Source organism: Mustela lutreola, chromosome 14 (assembly GCF_030435805.1).
Source record: "Mustela lutreola isolate mMusLut2 chromosome 14, mMusLut2.pri, whole genome shotgun sequence".
NCBI classification, from domain to species: domain Eukaryota; kingdom Metazoa; phylum Chordata; class Mammalia; order Carnivora; family Mustelidae; genus Mustela; species Mustela lutreola.
Genome location: NC_081303.1, coordinates 2,147,800 through 2,172,719, shown reverse-complemented (window position 1 = coordinate 2,172,719; position 24,920 = coordinate 2,147,800). Strand labels below are relative to the sequence as shown.

At 48.0% G+C, this 24,920-nt stretch overlaps 2 protein-coding genes across 12 annotated transcripts in view; one reads left to right on the top strand and one right to left on the bottom strand.

Annotated features, from left to right (window-relative positions):
- SCYL3 (SCY1 like pseudokinase 3) overlaps nt 1-19,845 on the top strand; it is a 42,393-nt gene extending 22,548 nt beyond the window's left edge. For 5 of the 7 annotated variants that reach the window (XM_059146325.1, XM_059146320.1, XM_059146324.1 and 2 more), the window contains 8 exons: nt 546-657; nt 2,386-2,463; nt 4,490-4,629; nt 5,855-6,039; nt 14,496-14,667; nt 17,265-17,423; nt 18,568-19,262; nt 19,727-19,845. In XM_059146325.1, the coding sequence (XP_059002308.1) occupies nt 546-657; nt 2,386-2,463; nt 4,490-4,629; nt 5,855-6,039; nt 14,496-14,667; nt 17,265-17,423; nt 18,568-19,262; nt 19,727-19,786 (1,601 nt within the window). In that variant the 3' untranslated portion in view covers nt 19,787-19,845. Of the gene's footprint in view, nt 1-545; nt 658-2,385; nt 2,464-4,489; nt 4,630-5,854; nt 6,040-14,495; nt 14,668-17,264; nt 17,424-18,546; nt 19,263-19,726 lie in introns of all 7 variants that reach the window. The other 2 variants (XM_059146323.1, XM_059146322.1) reach the window with 2 other exon arrangements.
- Nucleotides 14,692-24,920, bottom strand: part of FIRRM (FIGNL1 interacting regulator of recombination and mitosis) — a 54,961-nt gene continuing 44,732 nt past the window's right edge. For 2 of the 5 annotated variants that reach the window (XM_059146316.1, XM_059146317.1), the window contains 5 exons: nt 23,854-23,958; nt 23,149-23,229; nt 21,895-22,014; nt 20,493-20,723; nt 16,575-20,051 (listed from right to left, as the gene is read on the bottom strand). In XM_059146316.1, coding sequence (XP_059002299.1) covers nt 20,535-20,723; nt 21,895-22,014; nt 23,149-23,229; nt 23,854-23,958 — 495 coding nt within the window. In that variant the 3' untranslated portion in view covers nt 16,575-20,051; nt 20,493-20,534. Of the gene's footprint in view, nt 15,976-16,574; nt 20,052-20,457; nt 20,724-21,894; nt 22,015-23,148; nt 23,230-23,853; nt 23,959-24,920 lie in introns of those variants that run through there. The other 3 variants (XR_009347486.1, XR_009347484.1, XR_009347485.1) reach the window with 3 other exon arrangements.

Sequence of the window (24,920 nt, the reverse complement as noted above, 5' to 3'; positions counted from 1 at the left end):
TCCCCCCAGTGTCTGCAGTGTTCTGGAGTCACAAGCGTCATTCAGCTGCTGGCTCGGAATCATCTCAGCCTAGAAATACTTGAGAATTATACCCTTGGGGCTAAGGCCTCTCTCGTGGGGCCAAACTTACTACCCCACTGAGTCTGGACCGGTGGTAATTACATGCCGTCCTTGGGCGATCAGAAAACACAGTCGTCCCAGCAACCTGCTGGGTTCTGGGGATGAGGAACCTGGTGGGAGAGGCCTAGGGACCTGCCACCTCTCCAGCCTTCCCGCGGCTGAGCTTGTCCTCCAGACAGGACAGCCGGGAGGTGAGGGGCTCCACGGCAAGGCCCAGGGGGGCGGTGTTGGCTGCATGGGCAGCTGCGTTTTCTGCTCCGGCCACGGAGTCTGGCTTCAGGCGAGCAGGAAGCTGTTTGGCAACAGCCAGGCCTTTGTTTGTTTGGGCTTTTACAGGTTGGTTTTTGCTCTCGTCAGTCTCCAGCTATAGAGGTCCTGGAAGCAGGGAGAAGGCATTGGAAACTAACTGTCGCTCTGGATTTCAGTTTCAGCGGACGTTCTCTCCAGCTTGCAACAGACCTTGCACTCAGCCTTGCTGAATCCCCTTCCAAAATGTCGGCCAGCGCTCCGCACCTTACTGTCCCATGACTTCTTCAGGTGAGGGCGCCTGGCGGGCTTGGTGGGCTGTCCCCACCGCCGGCCTGCCCTCGGACCCTGCGTCCGGCTGTGCGGTGTGGCGGCCCCAGGCACACACTCTGGCCTGTGCTTGCCGCTCGTGGTCAGGAGAGGTTCGATCGCGTCCACGTGGGGAGGCAGAGGTGGGCTGCCTCTCGGGGTCTTACCACAGGAAGTCTGAGAAATTTGAACTGTGGCGAAGTCTGGAGTCTAGAGGCCACAGCCCGGGGCCCTTAGGACTTGGGCCGATGCAGAGGCGAGGCCGTGTCCGCCGTGGCAGCCATCAGGGAGCTGACTCTGCTGCTGTCCTATTGTTGATAAGAATTTGTTACTGTTGAAATTTTTTCTTGTTGGGGGAGAGGAGCTCGTTTCTCTTCAGGCAGAAGATTGTCTTCTCGGTCTAGTAACACGGTGGAAGAGGAGCGCAGAGGCGCAGGTGGGGGTGGGGGCACGCTAGAGCGGTAGCCCTGTTGCTGGACTCAGAGATGGTTTTGAACCTCTCTTCCAGGCCAGTTGCGACCGGGTGTCCTCCTCTTCCTTTCCACCGCCCAAAGTCGCGACTTTTAGTGGCGAAATCGATCTTTTGTTGTTTTGAAACTGAAGACCCTAGTGTGCAGTTGGAGCCCCGGGGAAAACCAGAGCGGAGCGAAAGCTGACTTTATCCTGGGAGGGGGGCACGGACCTCTAGGGTAGGACTCAGGCCGTGTTGTTTAAAAGGGCAGAGAGGTAGTGTCACTCTAGTTATTAGCATTTTATTTATTGTTTACATTTCAAAGAAACTGTTCAAAACCTTTCTCATTACAAGAGTCTTTCTAGAGAGGCATTTCTGTGTCCTTTCTTATAATTCATACTGATATTTAATTTACCTTGATACAAGATCTCTACAAAGGACAATCCTTTACAGCAAGTAGATTATCTCATCACTGGTGGTAAGAGTTGTTAGTAAGAATTGTATTCGAAGCAGAGATGGAGGAGAAAGCCAAAACCCACACAGGCTCCCTCTTCCTGAAGCTGCTGGTTACGTGGGAGCCCACTGGATTAGACAGACATTTGTGCTTTTCTCTGCTGCTGAGCCAGAGGGAAAGGGGTGTTGATGTAAGATGTGCAGATGCGGGGGGCCAGCCGTGCTGGGGGGGTGCATGCGGGTGGGCCAGCAGCCCCGTCCCGCAGGATGGGAGGGCCGGAGCAGTGCTGCCTGGGGGCTGAGCAGAGTGCGCCTGCTGCCCGTCACCCTCCTCCCTGCTTCGGGCCGGAGCAGGGGGAAGATTCCTGTGACCGGCTCGAGAGATGCCTCTTTGCCCAAGCCCCTCAGAGTTCTGCCCCAGAGCAGACTGGAGATCTGACCACTGTTGGTGGTGCTGGTCACCCAATACCATGGCTCTCAGGACAGTTCATGTCACCACATCCTGTTGCAGCAGAAGCTCAGATGACTCTGACCGCTCAGACCACCGGGTCTGCGAGGGTGTGTTTGCGCACCGTGTGCGCCGAAGCACGTATCCTCTTCACAGATCTCTTTGCTGCTCTTAAAATGCTGGATTCTCCACGGCTGGTTCAGAGCGTGTGTCTCATGACTGCTTCTCCTCGAAGCGGCACAGGAGAACGCTTCCTTGGCCCTTAGCATAGTGTGGTCTGCGCTTATGGCTTCAGTATTTAACATGCCTTCACTAACCTATTGTCCTGCACATTTTTTTTTTCCTCTTTGGCATTTAGGAATGATTTTCTAGAAGTTGTGAATTTCTTGAAAAGTTTAACATTGAAGAGTGAAGAGGAGAAAACGGAATTTTTCAAGTAAGTTCAGAAAGTGAAGGGCTTACAATTCACTTAACTTGGATTAAGTCCATATTTTCACTTGGGGTGTTCTGGAGAGAGGAGTCCACGCTTACTTTCTCGGACCAAGCTTGTTGAACACCCTTCGTGTTGGCCTTCGGGTAGGCCCTGGGATGGACAGTTGGTTCTGGTGGGGGAAACAGTGATGAGATGCGGGGGGCATCCTGAGACCCCAGAGGGGAGGGCGGCGGTGGTCAGAGGAGGTGGTGTGTGCCCCAGGACAGCGTGAACTAACACACAGAGGCAGGGCTCGGTGCGAGCCAAGCATGGCACCGCCAGCAGCTGGGTCCTGTCGGAGTGCAGACCCCCAGGCAGGGGTGAGTGAGAGGTGGGCACCCTCCCAAAGTGGGGGGCGGTGAGGACCAGTAACACTGTCGGTGAGCGGTGGGCTTCATGCATCAAAGCCGTGAAAGCGGCCATGAGACAGTTACCTCTCCCAGGGCGGCTTGCTCTGGTGTCTGTGGAGGGCGCGGCCTGAGCTCTTCCAGGGGCTTGGATCAGTCTATAGACTGTGGCAGGCTCCAGGGGTACAGTGAAGGCACAGAGAAGGGGGCCTTCCGCCATCAGATTGGCAAGCCCTTGGAGATCCCCAAGAGCATGAGAGAATCCCGCAGGAGAGGCCCCAGCCGCTGGCACGTGAGCAATGTGGGGTCAGGGGTCCCTGCGCAGTGTGTGGGGGACTGTGGGCATAGATGTCCATGGGCACCTGGCCACACTGGCCCCGGAGAGACGGCGGCGGCCGCGGAGCCAGCAGGGAGGACTAGGGCGCCGCAGCCTGCAGAGAAAGTAGAGGCTTGGGGGACACCCAGCGCCCAAACTGTAACCCGGGGGGCAGCCACCCAGCCATGTAAGGGGGTGGCTGACCAGTGCGACAAAGCAGTGATGGGGACAGGAGGGCCAGAAAATGTGCGCAGCCCGGTGTTCCCGGCAAAGGCACATGCGGGGAGGTGGGGGGAGTCCCTGTCCCTGAGGAGTCGGGGGCACCAGCGGCCTCAGCTGAGGAGGAGCCGCTGGCGGGAGGGGAGCCAGGCCGCAGGTGAGCTCCGCAGGGACAGGAGCGAGGGAGTGGGCTCTGGGCAGAACCTCGCGAGACAAGAACTTCCGAGAAGAGAGCACAGAGTAGCCGGAGAAGGCAGTGGACACGGGAGGGATGAGTTCAGAATGGAAGAGATGCGAGCCGGTGTTTCGGCTGGGGGAGCAGGGCTTGGGGAGCAGAGCGGGGCGCCGTCCAGGCTGCGGTCCCAAGGAGGCCGGGCTGTGGGGTGACAGCAGTTGGGGGCAGTGAGAGGCAGTCTGCTGCCAGCCATGCTGTAGGGGGAGCTTGCCCCATGACTTCCTAATGCCTACGTCTTTTTTTTTTTCCCTTGTTTTAAAGATTTCCTTACTTGAGAGAGAGAAGGAGTAGGGCTTGGGGCAAAGGGAGAGAGGGAGAATCCCAGCAGACCCCCGTCCCCGAAGTCCAGAGCCCAACACGGGGATCAGTCCCACGACCCCCAGAGGGTGACCTGAGCTGAAGTCAGGAGTCCGCCGCTGACCCGATGAGCCTCCAGGGGCCCGGACACCTGTGTGTTCTTCACAGCGCGCTCTTACGTGTGTTATTTTAGGAAGTTTAGTAACAAAAGCTTTTATTTTTATTTACCGTGGAAACTTGAGACAATTTCATATCCTACATTTTTTAAATTTGCAGAAAGTCCTTTTAATCAGCTAGGAAGCTCCTGGCTTACTGGGGGAGAGGACCCCGGTGCCGTGAACATGGGGCAGTTTGGTGAACCCTTCCCTAGCTCAGGTCGGAGCTTGTCTGCGCACCGGCAGCCTTGTCTCGCACCCTCTGCATTTTTCCTAAAATCCTTGTCAGCACCTGTTCACCTTCCCTGGCCACAATTCCCCGTGCTCCCCACCCCCCACACACACCCCTGGACCGAGGTCGGAGAGGGTTGTGTCTGAAGTGTCACCCCCAGGTTCCCAGGCTCCTCTTCTCTGCCCCCAGGTTCCTGCTGGACAGAGTCAGCGGCCTGTCGGAGGAGCTGATAGCCTCGCGGTTGGTGCCGCTGCTGCTTAATCAGCTGGTGTTTGCGGAGCCCGTGGCGGTTAAGAGTTTTCTTCCTCATCTGCTCGGCCCCAAAAAAGGTGAATGTTTTTCAAAGGATGGTTGGTCATTAAGGAGTTTGGGCATGATGAGCCCTTGTTTGAGCTGAGGGAGATTCCTGCGGGTGGTTAGGTCTGTCTCTGAGAACAGTTGTTGGCCCGAGTGACCACTGTGACTCCGAGCGGCTGCCGGCGCCCACTGGGTCGAGAAGGAGCCTCCCCTGGAGAGTCAGGTCTTCCGGGGAAGCCGGCACGGGGTCCCCGCACACGCACGGCTGGAAGAGGAGACGCGCGTGGTGTCGGGAGAAGGCTCCGTCTTCGCGGGACTGTGCATTTACAGTGAGGCCGGTGCCTCTGACTCCCCAGGAGCGACCCATTTAGTTTGTGTTTCCAGTGGGAAGACTGGAAAGCCTGGAAATAACTTTCCTACTTGGAATTTCTGTTTTTTTCTGAGTGTGAAATGAGGGTGTTGTTCGGACCCTCCGTAGCTTCATAAGCACTGCGGACGGCAGCGTACCAGGTTAGAGAGCAGAGGATTAACGTCGCTCTGTAGAATTCCATGTTAGGCAGAATTGTGCTTTCAGAATCTCTTTTCTTAAAAGATCTTGATGCAGCAAAGCAGCATTATAAGTAACTCTCTTACAACATAGAATTTCCTTATATCCTTTGTCATTCCCTGAGTTTTTTCTTTATAGCTCTGTGGTTCTCTTGCTCGGTCGGACACGCAGCAGGGTGTGCTTTTGAGTCACCTGGGGAGCCTTTTACAAATGGGCCTGCAGGACTGTCGATCCTTGTTCATAACGGTCCCTGAATGACGGTGGGGTGTCTCTGGTAACCACTGCCGTAACTAGCAGGAGGAGAGGACCCCCAGCATCAAGTCCCACTAGGACATTTGCCACCTCCTCATTGGGGAGGTGAAAGTGAAGCAGCCCTATTGATCTAATCTAGTGTATGAAATTCCCGTGATGACACCAGCGTGTACATAGTTAGTGATTCAGGAGTCCATGAAAATACAGGCTTACTTTGTTCAATTGAATCTGATCCTGTATCTCAAAAATATTTCTACAAGTACAGTGTGTTTGAGAAAACTGAGCCTGAGTGATTTGGGGCAACCAAAAATGTTTCCTTTGGTTTGGGCCTGAGAATTCCTTCGGAAGAGTACTGAGAGCGTGGGGCGACTCCTGGGCTCGGTTAGTAAATTCTTTGGGCTCCTTTCCCGGAAGTGACAGTCTGCCTTTTCCTCCGTAACTGCCTCTGACGGGGGTAGACAGTGCGCCGGGGGAGCCGTCTCGTCTGCTGTCGCCGGCCCTGTTCCAGTCGCGGGTGATCCCGGTGCTGCTGCGGCTGTTCGAGGTGCACGAGGAGCACGTGCGGATGGTGCTGCTGTCCCACCTGGAGGCCTACGTGGGGCACTTCACCCAGGAGCAGCTGAAGAAAGTCATCCTGCCGCAGGTCAGAGGTGCTCGGTGTGGAGGGCGCGGCCGGGGCTGGGGGGAGGCGGCGGCCCTGGAGTGAGAAGACCCTCGCTCAGGAGGCTGGAGGCGGCGGCGGGCGTGAAAGCCGCGGGGGTAGCAGGGGCTGAGCGGAGTCGCATTTCCACTCCACTCACACAGGCACGTGGACTAAACTAGCGTATTTGGTCTTAACCTGGGAAAACGGATTCTGCTTTGCTTAATCTTTGGGGAAAAGGAATAGGAATCCTTTGTGGATGTTTTGTGACAGACATCGTTAAGTGTCTATAATTAAATACCATAAAATAATTAAGTCATCACAGGAGCGTGAGATGACTCGGACCCGAGCCTTCCAGCTGGTTTATCAGCCGCTGGGGACCTGGTAATGACCCCTGCCCGGGGCTCAGGTTTGTGCTGTTGGCGCTGGGTCTCGGAGAGCAAATACCACAATAGAAATCCATTCTCTTTCGGTTCTGGAGGCTAGAAGTCTGAGGTCATGGTGTCTGCGGGTCCATGCTTTCTCTGAAAGCTCTAGGGGAGAAGCCTTCCATGCCGGCTGCCCTGCTTCCTGGTAGCTCCTGGCGGTCCTCGGTGTGTCTTGGCTTGGAACTGTCACGCCAGTCTGCCTCGGTTGTCCTTTTCCCCTGTGTCTTCACTTGGCCTTTTTTTTTTTGTTAAAGATTTTTTTGCCAGAGAGAGAGAGAGCGCGCGCATGCGCATAAGCAGGGGGAGCGGCCAGCAGAGGGAGAAGCAGGCTCCCCACCAAGCAGGGAGCCCAGTGAGGGGCTCCATCCCAGGACCCTGGGATCGTGACCTGAGCTGAAGGCAGAGGCCTAACCCACTGAGCCACCTGGGTGTCCCTTCACTTGACCTTTTTAAAAAGATACAGGTCATTGGATTTGGGACTCACTCTAACCAGTGCAACATCATTTTAAGGTCACATTTTGGGTGGACATGAATATTTAGGAGACAATATTGAGCTCAGCACAAGGTTTTAAAAGATTTAAAACTTTTTGTCAGCCTGTAGGAGCTTTAAAATAATTTGTTTTCCTATGAGATTAATGTATTTGAAATGATTCCTAAGGCCTGTTTTTATGCCAGGTCTCGGGTCCTGGGGCCGTAGAGGTGTATAACACTTTGCTTTCAAGGAGCTAGGAGGTGGGACAGAGAGATGTTTGTTTTCTGTTGCTGGGGCTCCCCCAAAACTTAGTGCCTTAAATCAGTAGCCATTTTGGCCTCACAGATCTTTGGATTGACAGGGCTCAGTTTGGGGGTTCTGTCGCACACGAGGTCAGCTGAGGAGCAGTCCCCTGGCACCTCGGAAGGGATGGCTGAAAGGCTGGGCTTAGCGGGGCCTCCCTTTCCACATAATCTTGGGATGTGGCAGGGCCTCTGTTCCCCTTCGCCACGTCTCTGACAGTGTCCGTGAACTTCTTACATGGCTGCCCTGGGCTACTGGAAGCGCCAGGGCAGCTCTCCCAAGGCACAGGTTAGGAATGGACAGTGTCACTTCTGTTCCATTCTCCTGGTTCCAGTGGGTTGTGCGAGTCAGCCCAGGTTCGGTAGGTGCTGGCTGACAGCGCACGGCCACTGGGGACCACACTGGGAGGACTGGCTTTAGGGCCAGGCGGCCGCCACACCGCACGTTGTGTTTACGTCTGCAGCAGTCGCCGCTACCCTGGTGTTGTGGTGTCTGAAAATGCCGAAGAGGGATGAAGCACTCTGTCTCCGAAATGCAGTTCTCCTACGTCTCAGAGTTGGCTCTGAGCCGAGCTCAAAGACAGTGTCCGTGCTCAGTGTGTGCAGACAGTGAAGGCCTCCTCTGTAGGGGAATGACTTGGCCAATTTGTGAAAAAGTATATTCTGTTACTCTAGAGCGCGAAAGTGCGGGTGGGGTGGGACAGGGGGAAAGACTCCGAAGCCAACTCCGCACCGAGCGCAGGGAGCACGACACGGGGATCGCTCGCGCAGCTGCGGGGACATGACCGGAGCCAAAGCCAAGAGTCCGACGCTCGACTCACGGAGCCACCAGGTGCCCCACATGGCCGGTATTTATGCGCTGGGAAGCTCACTTTGGTAGCAGTGTGGAAGGTGGGGTAGTGAAAAGGAGGTCAGGTGGGCAGCTGATCGCCCAGCAAGAAGGCCACAGAAGTCTGGGGCGGATGCGTGGTGCCGGCCGAGGGAGAGGGACACAGGGGCGGTGGACAGGCGGGACTCAGCTGCTCTGAGAGGCGAGGTTTGAGGAGGACTCTCAGATTTGTGGCCGGGGAGGATTGTTGTGTTACAATTGCCGAGTGCCCTAGCATTGAAATTCTAATCATTTGCAAAAAAACACACTGTAGCTTATTTGTACAGCTTTGTTTTGAGAAAGTGCCTGATTCGTGAGCATTGGGCCTGACGTTCTCTTACTGAGTCTTGTTGCAAATCTTGATCTTAGATAAGTGAGGAAGCCAGACCAGAAAATTAAATGATGGGTCAAGTCATAATGAGAATTCCTAGAGGAGCTGGGACCAGAACCCAGAGTTCCTGGCACCCAGGAGGCCAGGCTGTCACCCCTGGGGAGGCCGGTTACCCTGGGCCTGAATCTGGCTGGCGCGGGTGGCTTTGCTCGCCCCCCGCCTGCGCACATGACTCTGCTGGTTCAGAGCAAAGCATCTCCTGAAGGCTGCACGTGACTATCTTAGTAGTTTCTTCCGGGTGCGAGTAACCGAAACCCACTCAGACAAGCTAAAGCCAAAAGAGACTTGGCTAGAAGGATGTCACATGGAGACCACGTGCCGCTGGGACTCAGCCAGACGGTCTTCAATTCTTTCCTTTCTCCATTTATCTGTCCCACTGTGAGTTCCCAAAGACGGGCTTTCAGTGTTCGATGTACACGTGGCCAGCATGGTTGTCCCCGTGGCTGTCCCCGTGGTTTCCCAGTTTATTGTCCTCCTTTTAGCAAGCCACAGAGCTAACTGGTCTCTCCACATTCCAGTTCGTGCCGGACGGAGGTCACAGCTGGCTCCATTTGGGGCAGGTGTTCTGTGCATCAGATGTAAAGACAAGTGTTCCAAGTCCTGTCCTTTGTGTGTGTAAAGCTGGGACGAGGGGCAGGGGTTGGGGACATAAGCACGAGGGACGGAGACGAGGGGTTCTAAGTATGCTCTGTCCCTCAACTGTTTCTGGTCCTGTAGTTACGCACGTACAGATAAGGAGAGTGAACATGTAAAACGGGTTTTTAACTGAGATATAATAAACATATAAGCTGTTTCAGGTGTACCACATGATTCAGTAGTTGTGTATATTGTGAAACAGTCATCACAGTGAGACTTGTTCGTCTGTAACCATATGTAGTTTACTGAATTCTTCTTCCTTTATGAGAACTTGTAAGATTTATGTTCTTAGCAACTTTATGCCATAGAGTAGTATTAGTGATAGTCACTATGCTGTATGTAACATCCCCATGACCTTTTGTTTTTTAGATTTATTTGAGAGAAAGAGAGTGAGTGCAAGGAGGGGCAGAGGGAGAGAGAAACTTTAGCAGACCCTGTGCTGAGCCTGGAGCCTGACCCGGGGCTGGATCTCATGACCCTGAGATCATGACCTGAGCCGAAACCGAGAGTCAGACACTTGACCGACTGAGTCACCCAGGGACCCCTGACTGACTTATTTTATAACTGGAAATTTGTACCTTTTGGCCCCTCCTCACCATCCTCTTTCCCATCTCTGGTACCACCGGTCTGTTCTATGAGCTTGTTTTGTTATTTTCATTTTTAAAGATATTTTAGTTTGGGGAGGGCACCTGGGTGGCTCAGATGGTTAAGCGTCTGCCTTCCGCTCAGGTCCTCATTTCAGGCCCCTGGGATTGAGCCCTGTGTTGGGCCCCCTGCTTAGCAGGGAGCCTGCTTCTCCCTCTCCCTCTGCCTGCCTCTCCTGCTCGCTGGCTCTCAGATGTATAAATACAATCTTTATTAAGTAATCTCCACGCCCAGCATAGCAATCGCACCCACAGCCCCGATGTCAGGAGTCTCGCTCTCCACTGCCTGAGCCAGCCGGGTGCCCGTTTTGGCTTTTTTTAGATTCCACACGTAAGTGAGATCCTATAGGGTTTGTCTCTCACTTCACTCAGCAAGATGTGCTGAGTCGATCCAGGTTGTCGCCGATGGCAGGTTTCATCTCTTGCATGGCTCAGTGATATTCGTGTGTGTGCGTGTGCGCGCACATGTGTCAAATCACATTTGCCTTATTCCTCCGTCCGTTGATGGACACTTGGTGACCATAGCTCCGGTGCTCTAAGTAATGCTGCGGTGTATGCTACAGTGTAAATTAGTGCTTTCCGTGGATAAATTCCGAGAAGTGGAATTGGTAGATCGTATGGTAATTCTTTTTTTTTCTTCCTGACTTTTTGAGGAACCTCCCTGCTTTTCCACAGTGGCTGCCCCAGTTACCCCTCGAGCGGTGGTGCACCAGCGTTCCCTCTTCTCCACGTGCTCACATCCTTGTTACTGCTGGTCTCTGGGACGGAAGCCACTCCGATAGGTGTGAGACAGTGGCTCATTTGTCCTGGCACGTGGCCACGGCCACGTCACTGTACTGCCGCTGTGCACGTGTTTTCTGGGACGGACTCACGCTGCGATCGGAAGCCTGTCTCCCCCTCCTCTTCCTCCGCTGTCCTCACCCTTGTAGTCCCTCCCCCTGGCAACCATCAGTTCTCTGTATTTACAGGTCTGATTCTGCTTTTTGTTTCCTTATTCATTTGTGTGTGTGTTTTGTTTCTTATTTACTTCATTTATTTTTAAAGATTTTATTTATTTGACAGAGAGTTCAAGCAGGGGGAGCAGGAGGGAGAGGGAGCAGCAGGCTCCTGCTGAGTGAAATCCATGTGGGGTTAGGCTTTCTTAGTCTGCCTCACTTCCCTTAGCATAACCCCCGCTAGGTCCATCCATGTTGTCTCAAATGGCGTGACCTCCTCTTCCGTCGTGGCTGAGCAGGCGTCCTAGACGCCGCATCTTACCGTTTGTCTGTTGATGGACACAGGTTGTTCCCTGTCTTGGCTATTATAAATAGCATTGCAGGAAGCACGGTGTGAAGGCATCTTTTCAATTTAGTGTTTGGTATTATTTCTTCTCTGAGTGTTCGGTGTGACTCACTGGTGAAACCATCTGGTCCTGAACTTTTGTTCTTCCGGAGTTTTTGGATGATGTGGTCTCCTTACCAAAAATCAGCCTGTTCAGATTTTCTGTTCCTTTATGATTCAGTCTTAGTAGGCTGTATATTTTGGCAATTTATCTATTTCTTCTATTTGCCTAATTTGTTGGCATCTAATTATTCATGAGTAGTCTCTTATGATCCTTTGTATTTCTGTGGTATCAGTTGTAACATCTCTTCCATTTCTGGTTTTATTTGTGTCCTTTTTTTCTTGAGGTGTTCAGCTGAGATTTGTCCATTTTGTTTGTTTTCAAAGAACCAGTTCTTAGTTCTGAATTTTTTGTTTTCTTTTTCATTTTCACTTTCACTGTTCCCTTGTTGATTTTACATCTGGGTAGGTGGGATGTTGAAGTCCTCTACAGTTACTGTCACTCAGTTTCTCTATGTCTGTTAATATTTGCTCTGTGTCTGTAGCTCCTTGTATGGTGGGTGTATATATATTTATAGATCTTCTGTCCTCTTTTTAGATTGATCCTTTTATCATTATGTTGTCCCCCTCTTTGTCTCCTGCTGCAGTCTTTGTTTTAAAGTCAATTTTATCTGATATAAACTGTTGCTACCTAGGCTTTTCTTCACTTCCATTTCCATGGAATATCTTTTTTGGTCCCTCCCTTTCAGTTTGTACATGTCTCTAGGTCTGAGTGAGTCTCTTGTGGGCTGCACATTGAGGGGTCCTGTTTTTCATCTATTTAGTCACCCTGGGCCTTTTGATGAGAGCATTTAGTCTGTTCATATCTAAAGTATGTTTATAGATGTGTACTCACTGTCATTTTAAAATTGTTTTCTTGTTGTTTTTCTAGTTCTTCTCCATTCCTTTCTTTTCTTGGTCTCTTCTCTGCAGTTTGTTTTCTAGTGTTGTGCTTGGATTCCTTTCTCTTACTTTTTCTGTCGCTATTACAAGTGTTTGATTTATGGTTACCACTGGCCCAGGTATAAAATCTTAGTGTATAGCAGTCTCTATTAAGTTGATGGTCACTTCAGTACTTTCTTTAGAACATGTTTGAACTTAATTTTTACTTCCCTTTTATGTATACCAGGTCATATTTTACATCTTTTTTTATGTGTTCTTTGGCTGTTTTTGTAGATCATAATTGATTTTGTGTTTTAACTTCTGCATTGGCTCTAAAAGTGATTAGTCTACTGCCTTTACTACATGTTTGCTTTTACCTGTGAAATTTTTTCCTTTCATTATTTTCTTATTGTAGATTATGTCCTTTAATTTCCACTCAAATAATTCCTTTTTTTTTTTTTAAGATTTTATTTATTTATTTGAGAGAGAGAGCAAGAGAGGGCATACACACAGAGGGAGAGGGAAAGAGAGAAGCAGACTCCCCACTGAGCAGGGAGCCCGATGCGGAGCTGGATTGTAGGACCCAGAGATCAGGACCCAAGCTGAAGCCAGACTCCCAAACAACTGAGCCACCCAGGTGCCCCTCAGATAATTTCTTTTAATGTTTCTTGTAAGGCCAGTTTATTAGTAACGAACTCCTTTAACTGTTGTCTGGGAAGCTCTCTCTCTCTCTCTCCTATTCTGGAAGATAACCTTGCTGGGTTGATTATTCTTGGTTGTAGGGTTTTCCTTTCAGTATTTGGAATGTCACGCCATGCTCCCTGGCCTGCAGAGTTTCTGCTGAAAAATCAGCTCATAGTCTTACAGGGTTTTACTTGACTGTTTGCTTTTTTGCTGCTTTTAAAATTCTCTTGATCATTACCTTTTGTCACTTTAATTATAATGTGTTTTGGCATGGACCTTCTTAGGTTAATGTTGTTAAGGGTCTTGTTTGCTTCTTGATCAGGTTATCTTTCCTTCCCCGGATTAGGGATATCTTCATCTGTTATTTCTTAACGTATGTTTTCTGCTTCCTTTTCTCCCCTCCTGGGATTCCCTTAATGCCAGTGTTACTGTGCTTGATGATGTCACTCAATTCCTTTAACCTATTCTCATTTTTTTTTCTTTTTCTTTTCAGTTTGGGTGCTTTCCATTACCGTGTCTTCTAGATCGCTGATCCATTCTTTTGCATCTGCTAGTCAACCGATATTTCTGCTAGTGTATTTTTTATTTCAGTTATTTGATTATTCACCTGTGATGGATTCTTTTTTGTATTTTCTACCTTTGTTGAAATTCTGAGTTCATCCATTCTTTTCTCAAGTCCAGTGAGTATCTTTATGGCAGTTACTTAGAATAAGGCATTTTGGGGGTGCCTGGGTGGCTCAGTGGGTTAAGCCACTGCCTTCGGCTCAGGTCATGATCTCAGAGTCCTGGGATCGGTCCCGCATCAGGCTCTCTGCCCGGCAGGGAGCCTGCTTCCTCCTCTCTCTGCCTGCCTCTCTGCCTGTCATCTTTTTCTGTCAAATAAATAAATAAAATCTTAAAAAAAAAAAAAAAAAAAAAGAATAAGGCATTTTGCTTATCTCCATTTCACTTAGCTCTTTTGTTGTTTTGTTGTTTCATTTGGGGCATAATCCTTTGCTCTTCATTTTGTCTCTGTTTCTATGTATTAGGGAAGTCAGCTACATCTTGAACGTAGCGGCCTTGTGTGGAAGCAGTCCTGTGGTGCCCGGCAATGCCTTCCCTGCCAGGTCATCTGTAGCAGGCACTCCAGTGTGCTTTGTGTACCCTGCTGTTCTGGTCGAGCCACATTTGCCTTCAGCGCAGGCCACTCCAGTGACACACTTTGACTGCTGTGGGCTCACTGGTAGTTAGGGCCAGTGGTCAGACTACATGTCTGCAGTTAGCCTGTTTGCCACGGGTATAGGCTCTTGTCACTCTGTCTTTTGATTGGAGTATTTCGATTCTTCAAGAATTTGGAGTCCTCTACAGCTCTTCTACCCTGAACCCTTTCTCAGCTGATCTGACATGAAGCAGGGTCAGTCCCCATGAGTCGTTGCTGGGCTGTCTCCTCGGAATACTCAGTGCTGCTGGCGTTTAACAGCGGAGATCTCCGGAGTGCCCAGTTGCCTTTGGTCCTGGGGCAGGAGCTGACCCACATCCTGGACAAGTCTAGAACCTTTTATAGTAGTTTAACAGTAATTTTGTTATTTCCAATGTATTTATTTTTGTTGTTGTATTTTTAACAATGTATCAGTCTGTGATTATTTAGGAGGGGAAAATACTGGTTTTTGATACAGTTTGAGAGCTACTGACCTCAGACAACAATGTAAGAAACAAAGACATCTAAGCTATTCTGACTGCAGCCCAGCTGCTCGTTTATGGGGAGAAAGGCTGGCAACATGGCTGTGTATACTTACTACCTGATTTGCTCCTAGGTGTTACTGGGCTTGCGTGATACCAGCGATTCCATTGTGGCCATTACTCTTCACAGCCTGGCAGTGCTGGTGTCTCTACTTGGACCAGAGGTGGTTGTGGGAGGAGAAAGAACCAAGATCTTCAAACGCACTGCCCCAAGTTTTACTAAAACGGTGGACCTTTCCCCGGAAGGTAAGAATGATTAAAAAGTATAGCTTTTTATTTTAAATGTTTAATAAGATTTTTAACATTATACAAATAATGCAGGTGGGTTGTCTTCCATCAAATGAGAGAGAATGGTAAAGAAACCCAATTCCTTCTGGGTGTGTAAGGTAACCAGTTTTAATAGTTTAGTGGGAATCTTTTCTTCCCTTTTGTTACACACACAAACACAGATGTATGTTAATACACACATGTCCATGTATAGGATTTTTTAACAAAACAATGAAGATACGCAATTTTACAACATAATGTTTTTGTGTAGTAGCTTATCAGGGACTGGTCTCCAGGTCAGTACGTAGAAATGGCAGCTTTTTTGACAGCTGCCTAATATTTCATTGAATATAATTCATTGTGACTTCCCTGTTGATGGATATTGCTTTCATTTCTGGATTATTAATTGCTGCAATTGATGTCTTCTATGTCCTGTATCTTCATGTAGTCTGGCTTTTATTGCTAGAGGATAAAGTCCCAGAAGTAGACCTGTTGGGTCAAAGGGTATGTATTTGAAATTTTAATAGATATTGTCTGTCACCGGCTAAAAAGGTTGTAGCAGCTTGTAACACTAGATGTTTTTAAGTTCTTCTGATGTTGATGGCCTTTTAGGTAAAAAGCTGTTGATTTTTAGATACTTCAAGAAATCCTTATTTCTGGCTTGTTCCCATTGGATGTTATATGGGACGGAGCAGTAATTTCTGGTCTTTGTAGGCTGTAAAAGTCAAGAGTAAGAATTTTATATCAGCATGATTGCTTCTTTGCTCCTTGGTTTAACCCTGACTAGGACGGTGACCTTGTTAAGAAATGCAGATCTCAGTCAGTTCTCATGGATAGTGAATACGATAGTGCACAGAAACTGTCACAGTGGAAAAGAACTGTCTGAATTTTCCTGAATTTTGATGCCAGGAGAATCTGTAAAGCAATACTGGTGTCCTGCAGTTCTGATGGGTCCAACTCTTCTTGGGGCTGAAGTCAGTGTCAGGAGCTTGAAGAGGGTGATGAAGCGGCTGCTCCCTCCTCTCCAAGCGCGACGTGTTCGTACACCTTGAGTGAGTGGAGTCTGTGTGTCCCCAAACAGCAGATGAGAGATGTATTTACCTTTCATAGCAGAGGAGTATGGGGACGGTGTGTGCAGTTTTGAGATAAGACTCGGGAGTCCCTCCCAGAGGGCGGCTTTGCGCGCCAAGTTGGCAGGAGTCCCCACTCCTCATACCTGTTGTATTTACTGCTGTTTCCTATTTTCTGCATTTTCTGGACGTTTTATATACTGTTGGCCCGTAACCTCTGTAAGAAACCAAAGGGCACCAAAGCAGGAGTAACATTAATTTTTACTAAACTTTCTGGAAGACTTAATAAGACAGATCAAGGTCTCTTCCCACTGGCTTCTCAATTAGGTAAGCTCTTTCTCCAAGACGGTGGTTGAGCTGCGGCGGCAGCCTGCGTTCCCAGCTCCCAGTTAGGAGAGGCCCTTCTTGCAGGGACTTGGGAGAATGCTGGGGAGGGGGCACGTGTATAGGAGGGGATCCTTGGACTTTTCTCTCCTTCTGTTCTTCCGCACTTTACCTATCTGGTCAGACAATATGGGATAATACTAAGGTTTATGAAAAGGGTACCTCAGGGAAGTCCGTCTGCGTGGAAGAGCGTTGCAGAAGGGGACACTGGGTAAGAACCACTGGTAGGCCCTGGAGGACAGGCAAGGCTTGTGATGATGTACCCAGGGCAGAGGAAGTATTAAGCCAAAAATTTTGCTGTTAATTCTTTGACCAGTGCCCACAGTTGATTATGAACTTTCTGGTAAACTGTTAAAGACAATATTTTTTTTTTAAACAGTCCCACCCCACCCTAGCTGGGATTAAAGGTCTACCATGACATAACATTTACCATTTTAACCATTTTTTCCCATTTTATTACATTTTAATCATATGTAACGGATAAAATGCCTATTTGCGTGTGGGGACATACAGATTCTACAGTATACAGAAAACGTATTTTAAAATTTCCCACCACACATTTCAAATTCAAACCTAAGACCAAAAAAGGTTTACAATATCATGTCAAGTTAAAACACATTGATGTTTACAAATACACGTGGATCTTTTTTAAGATTAGAAAAGTAAACACCAAAGTAGTAAAGTGATTATTTTAGGATGTTGTTAATTACTTTAAATCCATTTTAACCATTTTTAACTGTACAATGTTTGGCATTAAGTACATTCACATTGGTGTGCTGTACTCTTAGACTTTTTTTTTAAAAAGTAGAATCAATTATGATTTTAAATTGCCAAAATGTTCAAAGGCCATTAAGTTTTGTAAAACTCCTCACCTAATGCTTGAATCCTTTCGAGTCCCTTAACATCACGTAGATACTCAGCCTGCCCTGAAACACGTTGACGACAGGCAGTCCACTGTGTAACCGGTGTGTTTCTCCCGATACTGGAAGATGCTCTCTCCCTACAACCTATTTTTTCAAACTGTGTTAAATGGACCCTTTTCCCTTAATTGTTGCTCACCTACCCTGACCAAGAAGCAATTTACTATCCCTTTTATTTTTGGGAGTTTTTATTCATCTTCAGATTCTCCCCCACACGTCATCTGTAGCCAGCAGAGTCCGATGGCACCAGTCTTGGAGAACCCCTCCTCTGGCGTATTCCCTAAATGTCTCTCTTCTGGCAGCATGCCCATCAGCAAGAAGCACATACAACGAGCTTCCTACAATCCTCTTTTACAGACAGGTAGAAATATACCATTTATATAGCTTTACTACTGTTTATAGATGAATGTTTTCTTGAGTACCAAGTTTTAAGTTCTGGAAATTAAGGGCACTTTGGGGAATACTGAGGCTGATTTCTGTTATCACTTACAAGTTTGTAGTCAGCTGGGGTCTCCTCTGTGTTTCCTGGACTGCAGGGCACCTACCTCCCGTTTCTTCGTAACTGGTGAGGACAGCTGGCAGACATTACTTTGGTACTTCTGATGCTTTAGTGCGGCGTTTTCCAGTTGTATCGGAGGATGATAGTTGTGTTAGGTGGCAGGAGGTATGCCATGAAAAAGAGCTGTGTGCTTAAGTGTGGGGAAATGTTAGTAGCAGAGTCCGGACACACTGCATAAGATGCCAGGGCCTTGGGCGCCTGGGTGGCTCAGTTGGTTAAGCAACTGCCTTCAGCTCAGGTCATGATCCCAGAGTCCTGGGATCGAGTCCCGCATCGGGCTCTCAGCTCCATGGGGAGAGTCCTCTTCTCCCTTGGACCTTCTCCGCTCTCATCTTCTCTCTCTCTCAAATAAATAAATAAAATCTTTAAAGGGGGGCGGGGGGGGGGGGAAGAAAGAGCTTGACTGCATTTAAGGAAATTTATTTAAGATAGAGGGTATGTTGGGGCGCCCGGGTGGCTCAGTCTGTTAAGCATCTTAATCTGGATTTCATCTCAGGTCATGAGATCAAGCCCTGCACTAGGATCTGTGCTAAGCATAGAGCCTGCTCAGGATTCTTACTCTTTCAAAATAAATAAACAAAATTTAAAAAGTAAAACGAGGGTATATTGGGTTAAGACAAACTTACTTGACCACACAGCGCTTCTTGGGGTTGACACTGCCTGGCTTCAAACATTTCTATATTTGTCTATAGAAAATTAGTCTGTTTGAATATTTAGTGAATGATTATATGTTCCAGTTAGTTTAGTTTAAGTATTTGAATAACATATATCACATCCTTGCTCTGTTCTGCTGGGATCTCTTTTGTAAGTAGAATCTAATAACCTGGGTCTATTTCTAAGAAATTAGAGCCATGCTTTTTTTTTTTTTTTAAGTGTTAACCTTTTCCTGAATATACTGCTAGCTCTTAACACTTTATGAGAGTAGGTTCTGTACATGTCCCCACAGGTGATCAGTTTCCTCAGCCTATTAAATTTCCCATGAATGGACTCTCAGATGTGAAAAATACCTCAGGAGATCATGAGAACTTCCCATCAAGTTCTAAAAAGTCTGAGGAGTGGCCTGACTGGAGCGAGCCTGAGGAGCCTGAAAACAAAGCTGTCAGCATCCGGGTTTGTCCTGCAGAATCCTACGATGCCTCCACATCCCCGCTTGCTGACGTGCAGGCGGAGGAGGCGTGGGACGACCTGGAGCCTGGCAGCTTGGATGCTGAGCCTAGCGCGGGAGGTGGAGGCCCAGCTGTCCCCCCGGGTGCCTCTAGGGAACAGGAGGCTCTTCCTCCTTTGCTTTCACTCACTGAAGAGTCCGAGCCTTGGAAACCGAGTCTACCCCAAAAGACTGGTCTTGCACAAAGCAGGGATGACCCAGACCAACCCAAGCCACCAAAAGTGTCGTCACAAGAAAGGCGCTTCACGGCTTCATCAGAACTTGGTTTAGGAGAAGAGTTCACCATTCAGGTAAAAAAGAAGCCAGTCCCAGATCCAGAGTTGGACTGGTTTGCCGATATGATTCCAGAAATTAAGCCTTCAGCTGCTCTTCTTATTTTGCCTGAACTGAGGACAGAAATGATGGTTTCTGACAAGGATGACGTCTCACCAGTGACGCAGTTTTCCTCGAAATTTGCTGCAGCAGAGTTGACTGAGGTGAGGCTTACTTAGTAAGTCGGGCCGCTAGTTCCAGGGGTTCCCTTGCGCGTATCAGCGGCCGGTCTCGTCGGTACCAGACGCGCCCACGCACAGTGGCTCGCAGTGAGGGCTGCGGCCCTCGGTGACTGCGGTCGCTTCCTGTAAACGGTGTCTTTCCCTCCCCAGAAAGAACTGCAGTGCTTAGACTGGTTAGGGGGGCCACTGGTTACTATTACAACCTTTTTATTTAAAAAGAGGTTAAATCGAGAATAGGGTGTCACCAGACTGTACTTATGTGGTCCCTGGGAAGTTGGGTTTCCAGTGCTCTGGTTTCCTAATCTGGAACCAAAGTAATCCTCCTCCTCTTCAGCGTCCTGCTGAGGGAAGTTCCTTTGCCTAGTGCAGGGTTAGGGTTAGGCCCCTTTACATTCAGAAAGACTGGTCTCAGCAGCCTGCCCTTGGTTTGCTTTATCTCGCTGCAGGGAGAGTCTGCAGGCTGGGGAGACGAAGGGGAGCTGAACTGGGAAGATAATAACTGGTGACAACGGGTGGAACTTTAGGGAAAAGGATTTCCTTAAAAAAAAAAAAAAAAAAAATCAAACTAATACCTCAAAGTGGGCTCTGCAGACAAGAAAACCCAAAAGCCTCCGTTTCTGCCGTCTGTGCCGACTGAAGCTCGAGCCCCCCGAGTGGTGGCTGGCGCCCCGCGGAGAGGTGCGGCGCTGGGTTCGTGGAGGAGGAGCCCGTGTGCGTCTGACTGAGGCCAGTTTCTGTGAAGAGCAGGTAGCTGCGGAAAGGCTGAAGTTACTGCTTTTTTCCAGGACGATTCCAGAAGAAAATAAACACAAAAATTCCAGCTGATTAGCTTAATTCTGTGCCATTTCTTTGTCAGAAGAGTAAGCTTTATTATGAAATACAACTTACTGAAAAACTTTTAGCTGTAAAGTATATATAAATGATCTGAAATTACTGCAGTTTTCTTAGGCAGCTTATTTATTTGTCGACAGCTGCAGTGTCTGTGGCCCTGTGGGTACCCGGGCGGTCCCCGAATGGGCCACACAGATTACCTTGTACCAAAGTTCTTCCTGAGAAATCTCCCCCACCACCTGTTCTCTAAATGTCCAATAAAGACTATTTTTCACTAGATTCAGCTTTACAAAAGTTATTTTATGTGTGTTAGAAAATGCAGGCATAGTTACGTCAGGACATTCACCTACGGAGCACAGCGTAGGATGGTGGAAATCGTACCCGGCTGTCTGGTGACACGGTCCGGTCCATCCGAGAGTCAGCCTAGAGTAAGCGTCGTCTCAGCTCGTCAAGCCTTTCCTGGAGCATCTCCATCTTCTGTGGAAGCCAGTCTGGAGCCGGAGCCTTCTGGAGTAAGGACTCTACTGCCTCCAAGGCCCCTGATGCTGCCTGCAGCGCTGACCTGTACTCTTCTTCCAAGGGGAACTCCCGACGGGCTCTCTTTGCATCAGGCTGGCAAATGAGAACAAGAGGGGGTAAGTCATGCCATGATACCCATTCCCAAGATGATAAAGAGCTTTCTTTTGGGACTTCAAAAACAGAAATTTTATGTTCTCATGGGCTCACAAGAGTAGGAGGGAGCCACCATCCCTGTATCACCTAGAAAAACACCGGAAGGCGTTTCCGGTTTGTCACAGCAATTCAGGGTGCTACTACCATTAGGGCTCAAGGACACTGGGAATGCTGCCTTGGTTGGGTAATTTCCAGAGAGTGTTCTTTGGAAAGATCTCGTCCTGACAAAAAAAGCTCAAGGTATGGGTTTTCTAAATGGTTCTGGTTTACTTTTTAATGCTACATGCTGTGGTCTTTCAGATGCTTTTCAACCCAATTCAGGAAGTCGTCAGGCTTTCTAACATCACTGCACCTGGGTGGGGATCGGGACCAAGATGTCTAATGTCATCACAGTCTAACTAAGGAAGGTCATAAATTCTTGAAGGCTTCTTTAGAGCAAAGCTATGTAGTTTTTAGGCCTGAAATCTATAAAGTAAAATATGTCTTGAAAACAAGTTATTCACATAGACGTACTTTCTTTACATAAGAATTGTAACTACAACTCACAAGAACATTGTTCCTCTCTCAAATTGCTATTCTAAACAGTGCTCAAAACAATATTTTGAATATCCTTAGTCGTATCAGATTTCTATATACCAGTATATAGATTTACTATATACCAGTATCAGATTTCTGCCATTTAATAGGTAGACGTGATTTCTAGATACTGCCAGAAGTTATTTAGGCCGATCTGATGAAGCAAGGATCAACCGAAACATTTTGGAAGGTGAGTTCACTGGTTTTCTTCAGTGGCTCTCAAACTACATTTATATCTTCACTGATCCAGATACGGAACTTTCCCAAAGGTTACTATAAACAGTTCAAAGTCACACTGAAAGAGAAAATCTATTGTATTTTTGTAGTCCCACCTCTGTTCTATGGTTGATAGCCTTTCAGGAAGAAACAGGATTTTTTAGAAGAGCAGCTACTGTAAAACAGGAGACTTTTACATATATAGATCGATTTGATTATATTGTGACAGTCAATATGAGGCCAGAAGCCATACTAGTTTTTATTTTACTTTCACCAGTAAGGAGGGGAGAATTTCTCTTATCTGAAATGCAGTCCATACCTGTAGAGACAACCACTTTGCTGCTTCTACAGCAACTTTGGCAAAGTGTTCCTGGAAAATGACTTTTTCCTGTTTCACACGTTCCACTCTGGCAACTGCAGTTTCATCTTCAAGCCCAGTCTGCCACGGATCACAAATCAAGTAAACACCAAGCACATGTGACAGTCAGACAATGAGAAGGCTGGGGGCTCCTGGGGGGCTCAGTAAGCATCCAACTCTTGATTCGGCTCAGGTCAGATCTCAAGATCATGAGGTCGAGCACCGCTTCGGGCTCCGTGCTAGGCACATGTACTTCGCTTAAGATTCTCTCTCTCCCTCTACCCCTCCTGTCCCCAACTTTAAAAAAAAAAAAGACCACGAACGTGCATGCATGTGTGCTGTGTTTGTGTTTAAGCTCCCGGTGTTAAACTATTCTGGCTTATTCGCCTGTGAGCGAGGCAAATTTTGGAAGTTGGACTCATCTGTAAATGCATTATCGTCGTGGAATCTGGATAAAATTACAGTGTTCTCCTTCCCTACAGAAAAGTTGGACTGTCATTTTTCCAGATTTGGAAAAATGATCGTCTACGATGTGTAGGGTAAGAAACACAAAAACATGCAACCACATACTTGATCGGATATGTGGTGGCAGGTAATACACACGTGTGTACACACAGCCCAACTTAATAACGGGCGTGGGATTAAAAAAAAAAATAAGTAGTTAAGCCACACATTTAGAAGACCAAGAGAAAGTGAATTATGCTTAACTATTCTACTAGGGCTGCAATGAGCTCTTACCCTAAAACAAGCCCCAGAGAAGCTGCCTGGGTACACAAACGTGCGAGTCCAATGATGAAACAGTTTGGTTCTAACTATAAAAACAGCTTCACAAATGTCACTGTTTGGAAAACTAGGTCTTCGTCTCTGCCCATGCAGCAAAGCCATGGCTAAAGTGTGTCTCCATTCGGGAGGCACACATGGGCCTCTCGGGCCTGCTGCTGCGCGTGCAGTCCGACAGGAGCCCTTTACGGTTCTCCCCGGTCCTCCCAGCGCGCCAGCGAGCAGCACTGCCACAGCCCGCCCTGGGCCGAGGGGCTGCGGGTGCTCCACTGCTGCGGCTCGTCGTACAGGCCGCTGCTTCATGGCCACCTCGCCACTGAGCACTACGAGAAATGTAAGCTAAGAAGATACTTAACTTAGTTACAATCCTATGATTTAAAAAAAGAATGACAAAATCTGTGATGCTGCTGTATTCTGATCTACAGAAATAAATACCTTCTCCAGAAAGGACACAACTTTGTTCCTCGTGTCTTCAGAACGGAGACATTGTGGAACTATCTCTTCATGATTTGTTCCCTATTAAAAGATAAATGAGACCAATTTTAATGTATCTCAGCAGCTTGCAGAGACCACTCCGTACGTTCTAAGAGCTACCTTAATCAGGCAGCCGAAAAGAAAACAGCGTCAGAGGATACTCAAAAGACCACCAGCTCCTGGTTCCTTCAGGGAGCCTCGGGACCGGGCCACGTTCTGCACGAGCAGAGCTGGAGGCGTCCGTCACTGCTGCCCTGTAATCCTAATGTCTTGGGCCCTTGAGGGCCAAAGGCGGGACGGTACAGCTCCAGGCAAGAGAAAAGGAGCATCCCACAGGAGGCTCGCCTTCTCTGTGGCCCCCAGCTCACAGGTCCCTGTGTTCATCAACCTAACTCCGAGACAACCTAACTGACCGAGACAAAATGCATTATTCATTTCACACTCAAAAGTACTGTCTGGAAGACAGTGTCGAAGTTGACAGACCTGTTCTGAATGCCTGGTTCAGCTGTTCCCACTCTCCCAGGACCTTAGGAAACTACCTTCATTTCTCTATGCTCCACTGTTAGATGGTACAAAAGAGATCATTGGTATTATCTCCTCCAAGGGAAAATTTTCATGAATAAGACCATTTTGGCGATCACTTTGATAGGTTGGTCTTATAATTACCTCTGCGAACTGAGTAAACGCCTCCAAGGAATGTTGTTCTACTATCCAATTCCTGTCAGCTAGCAGTAAGGCAAAAATAGAAGACAGGCTGGGCAGAAGTTTGTCCTAAAAAGAGAACCAAACCTTATTAACAGATGCTGGGCCCACCAGGGTCCACAGTTACGCATGAATGAAAGAGTACTCCGGAATTTATTTAATGGTAAAAAAGAAGATAGCTCAAATGCAATTATCTTTGGATACTTTAGTCTAGAGTTGAAAAACTGTCAACCTCTCCATTCTTACATGGAAACAAACAGGATGGTATCATTTGCCTGTAAATAAGTAAGAGCCCTTTAGAAACTAGCCGGTTGTTTTTCTTTCAAAGACATCTATTGAGATAATATCCATCATATTTTTGCTCCAGTTAGGTGAAAAGGTTCTCATCAGTGAGCTGTTGTTTTTTTTAAAGGATGTATTTATTTATTTATTTGAGAGGGACAGAGTCTTAAGCAGACTCCTTGCTGAACACAGACCCGACTTGGGCTCGATCTCAAGACCCTGAAGTCACGGCTGGAGCTGAAACCAAGAGTCAGACACTTCCACAGCTGCGCCATTCGGGCGCCCCTCAGGGAGCTTTTTATAGTCTCTCCCATGGAGGTCAAAAAGAAAACAGTCAACGACCTAGAATTCCTGGATTCGACCACAGCACTGAGGAAGGCAAAACTCAGTTGAGGAGGAGGTTCTTTCACGGTGAGGTGGGTCTGAAAATTCAGAAGTGTATGCAGGCCTGTACGGAATTACAAATCCTCTGCAACACTTTCAGAAATACTGTCTTTAAAACAAACAGGCTCCCTTTCATGGATGTAAAACTACGAGAACAACTTTGATAAATTTCCTCATTTTATACTCTTTCATAAGAGACAAATATGTCTTTCTTCCTCAGGGACTTTGTGTGGTAAAGCCCAACTGGAAGGAGACTCAGACTACAGCCAACTCTAAATTATTTGTATGTCAAAATATATTTTTCTAACAAAACAAACAAAATACTTAAAATGCGTTCTATTTTGACAAAGTCACCATCTCTTCAC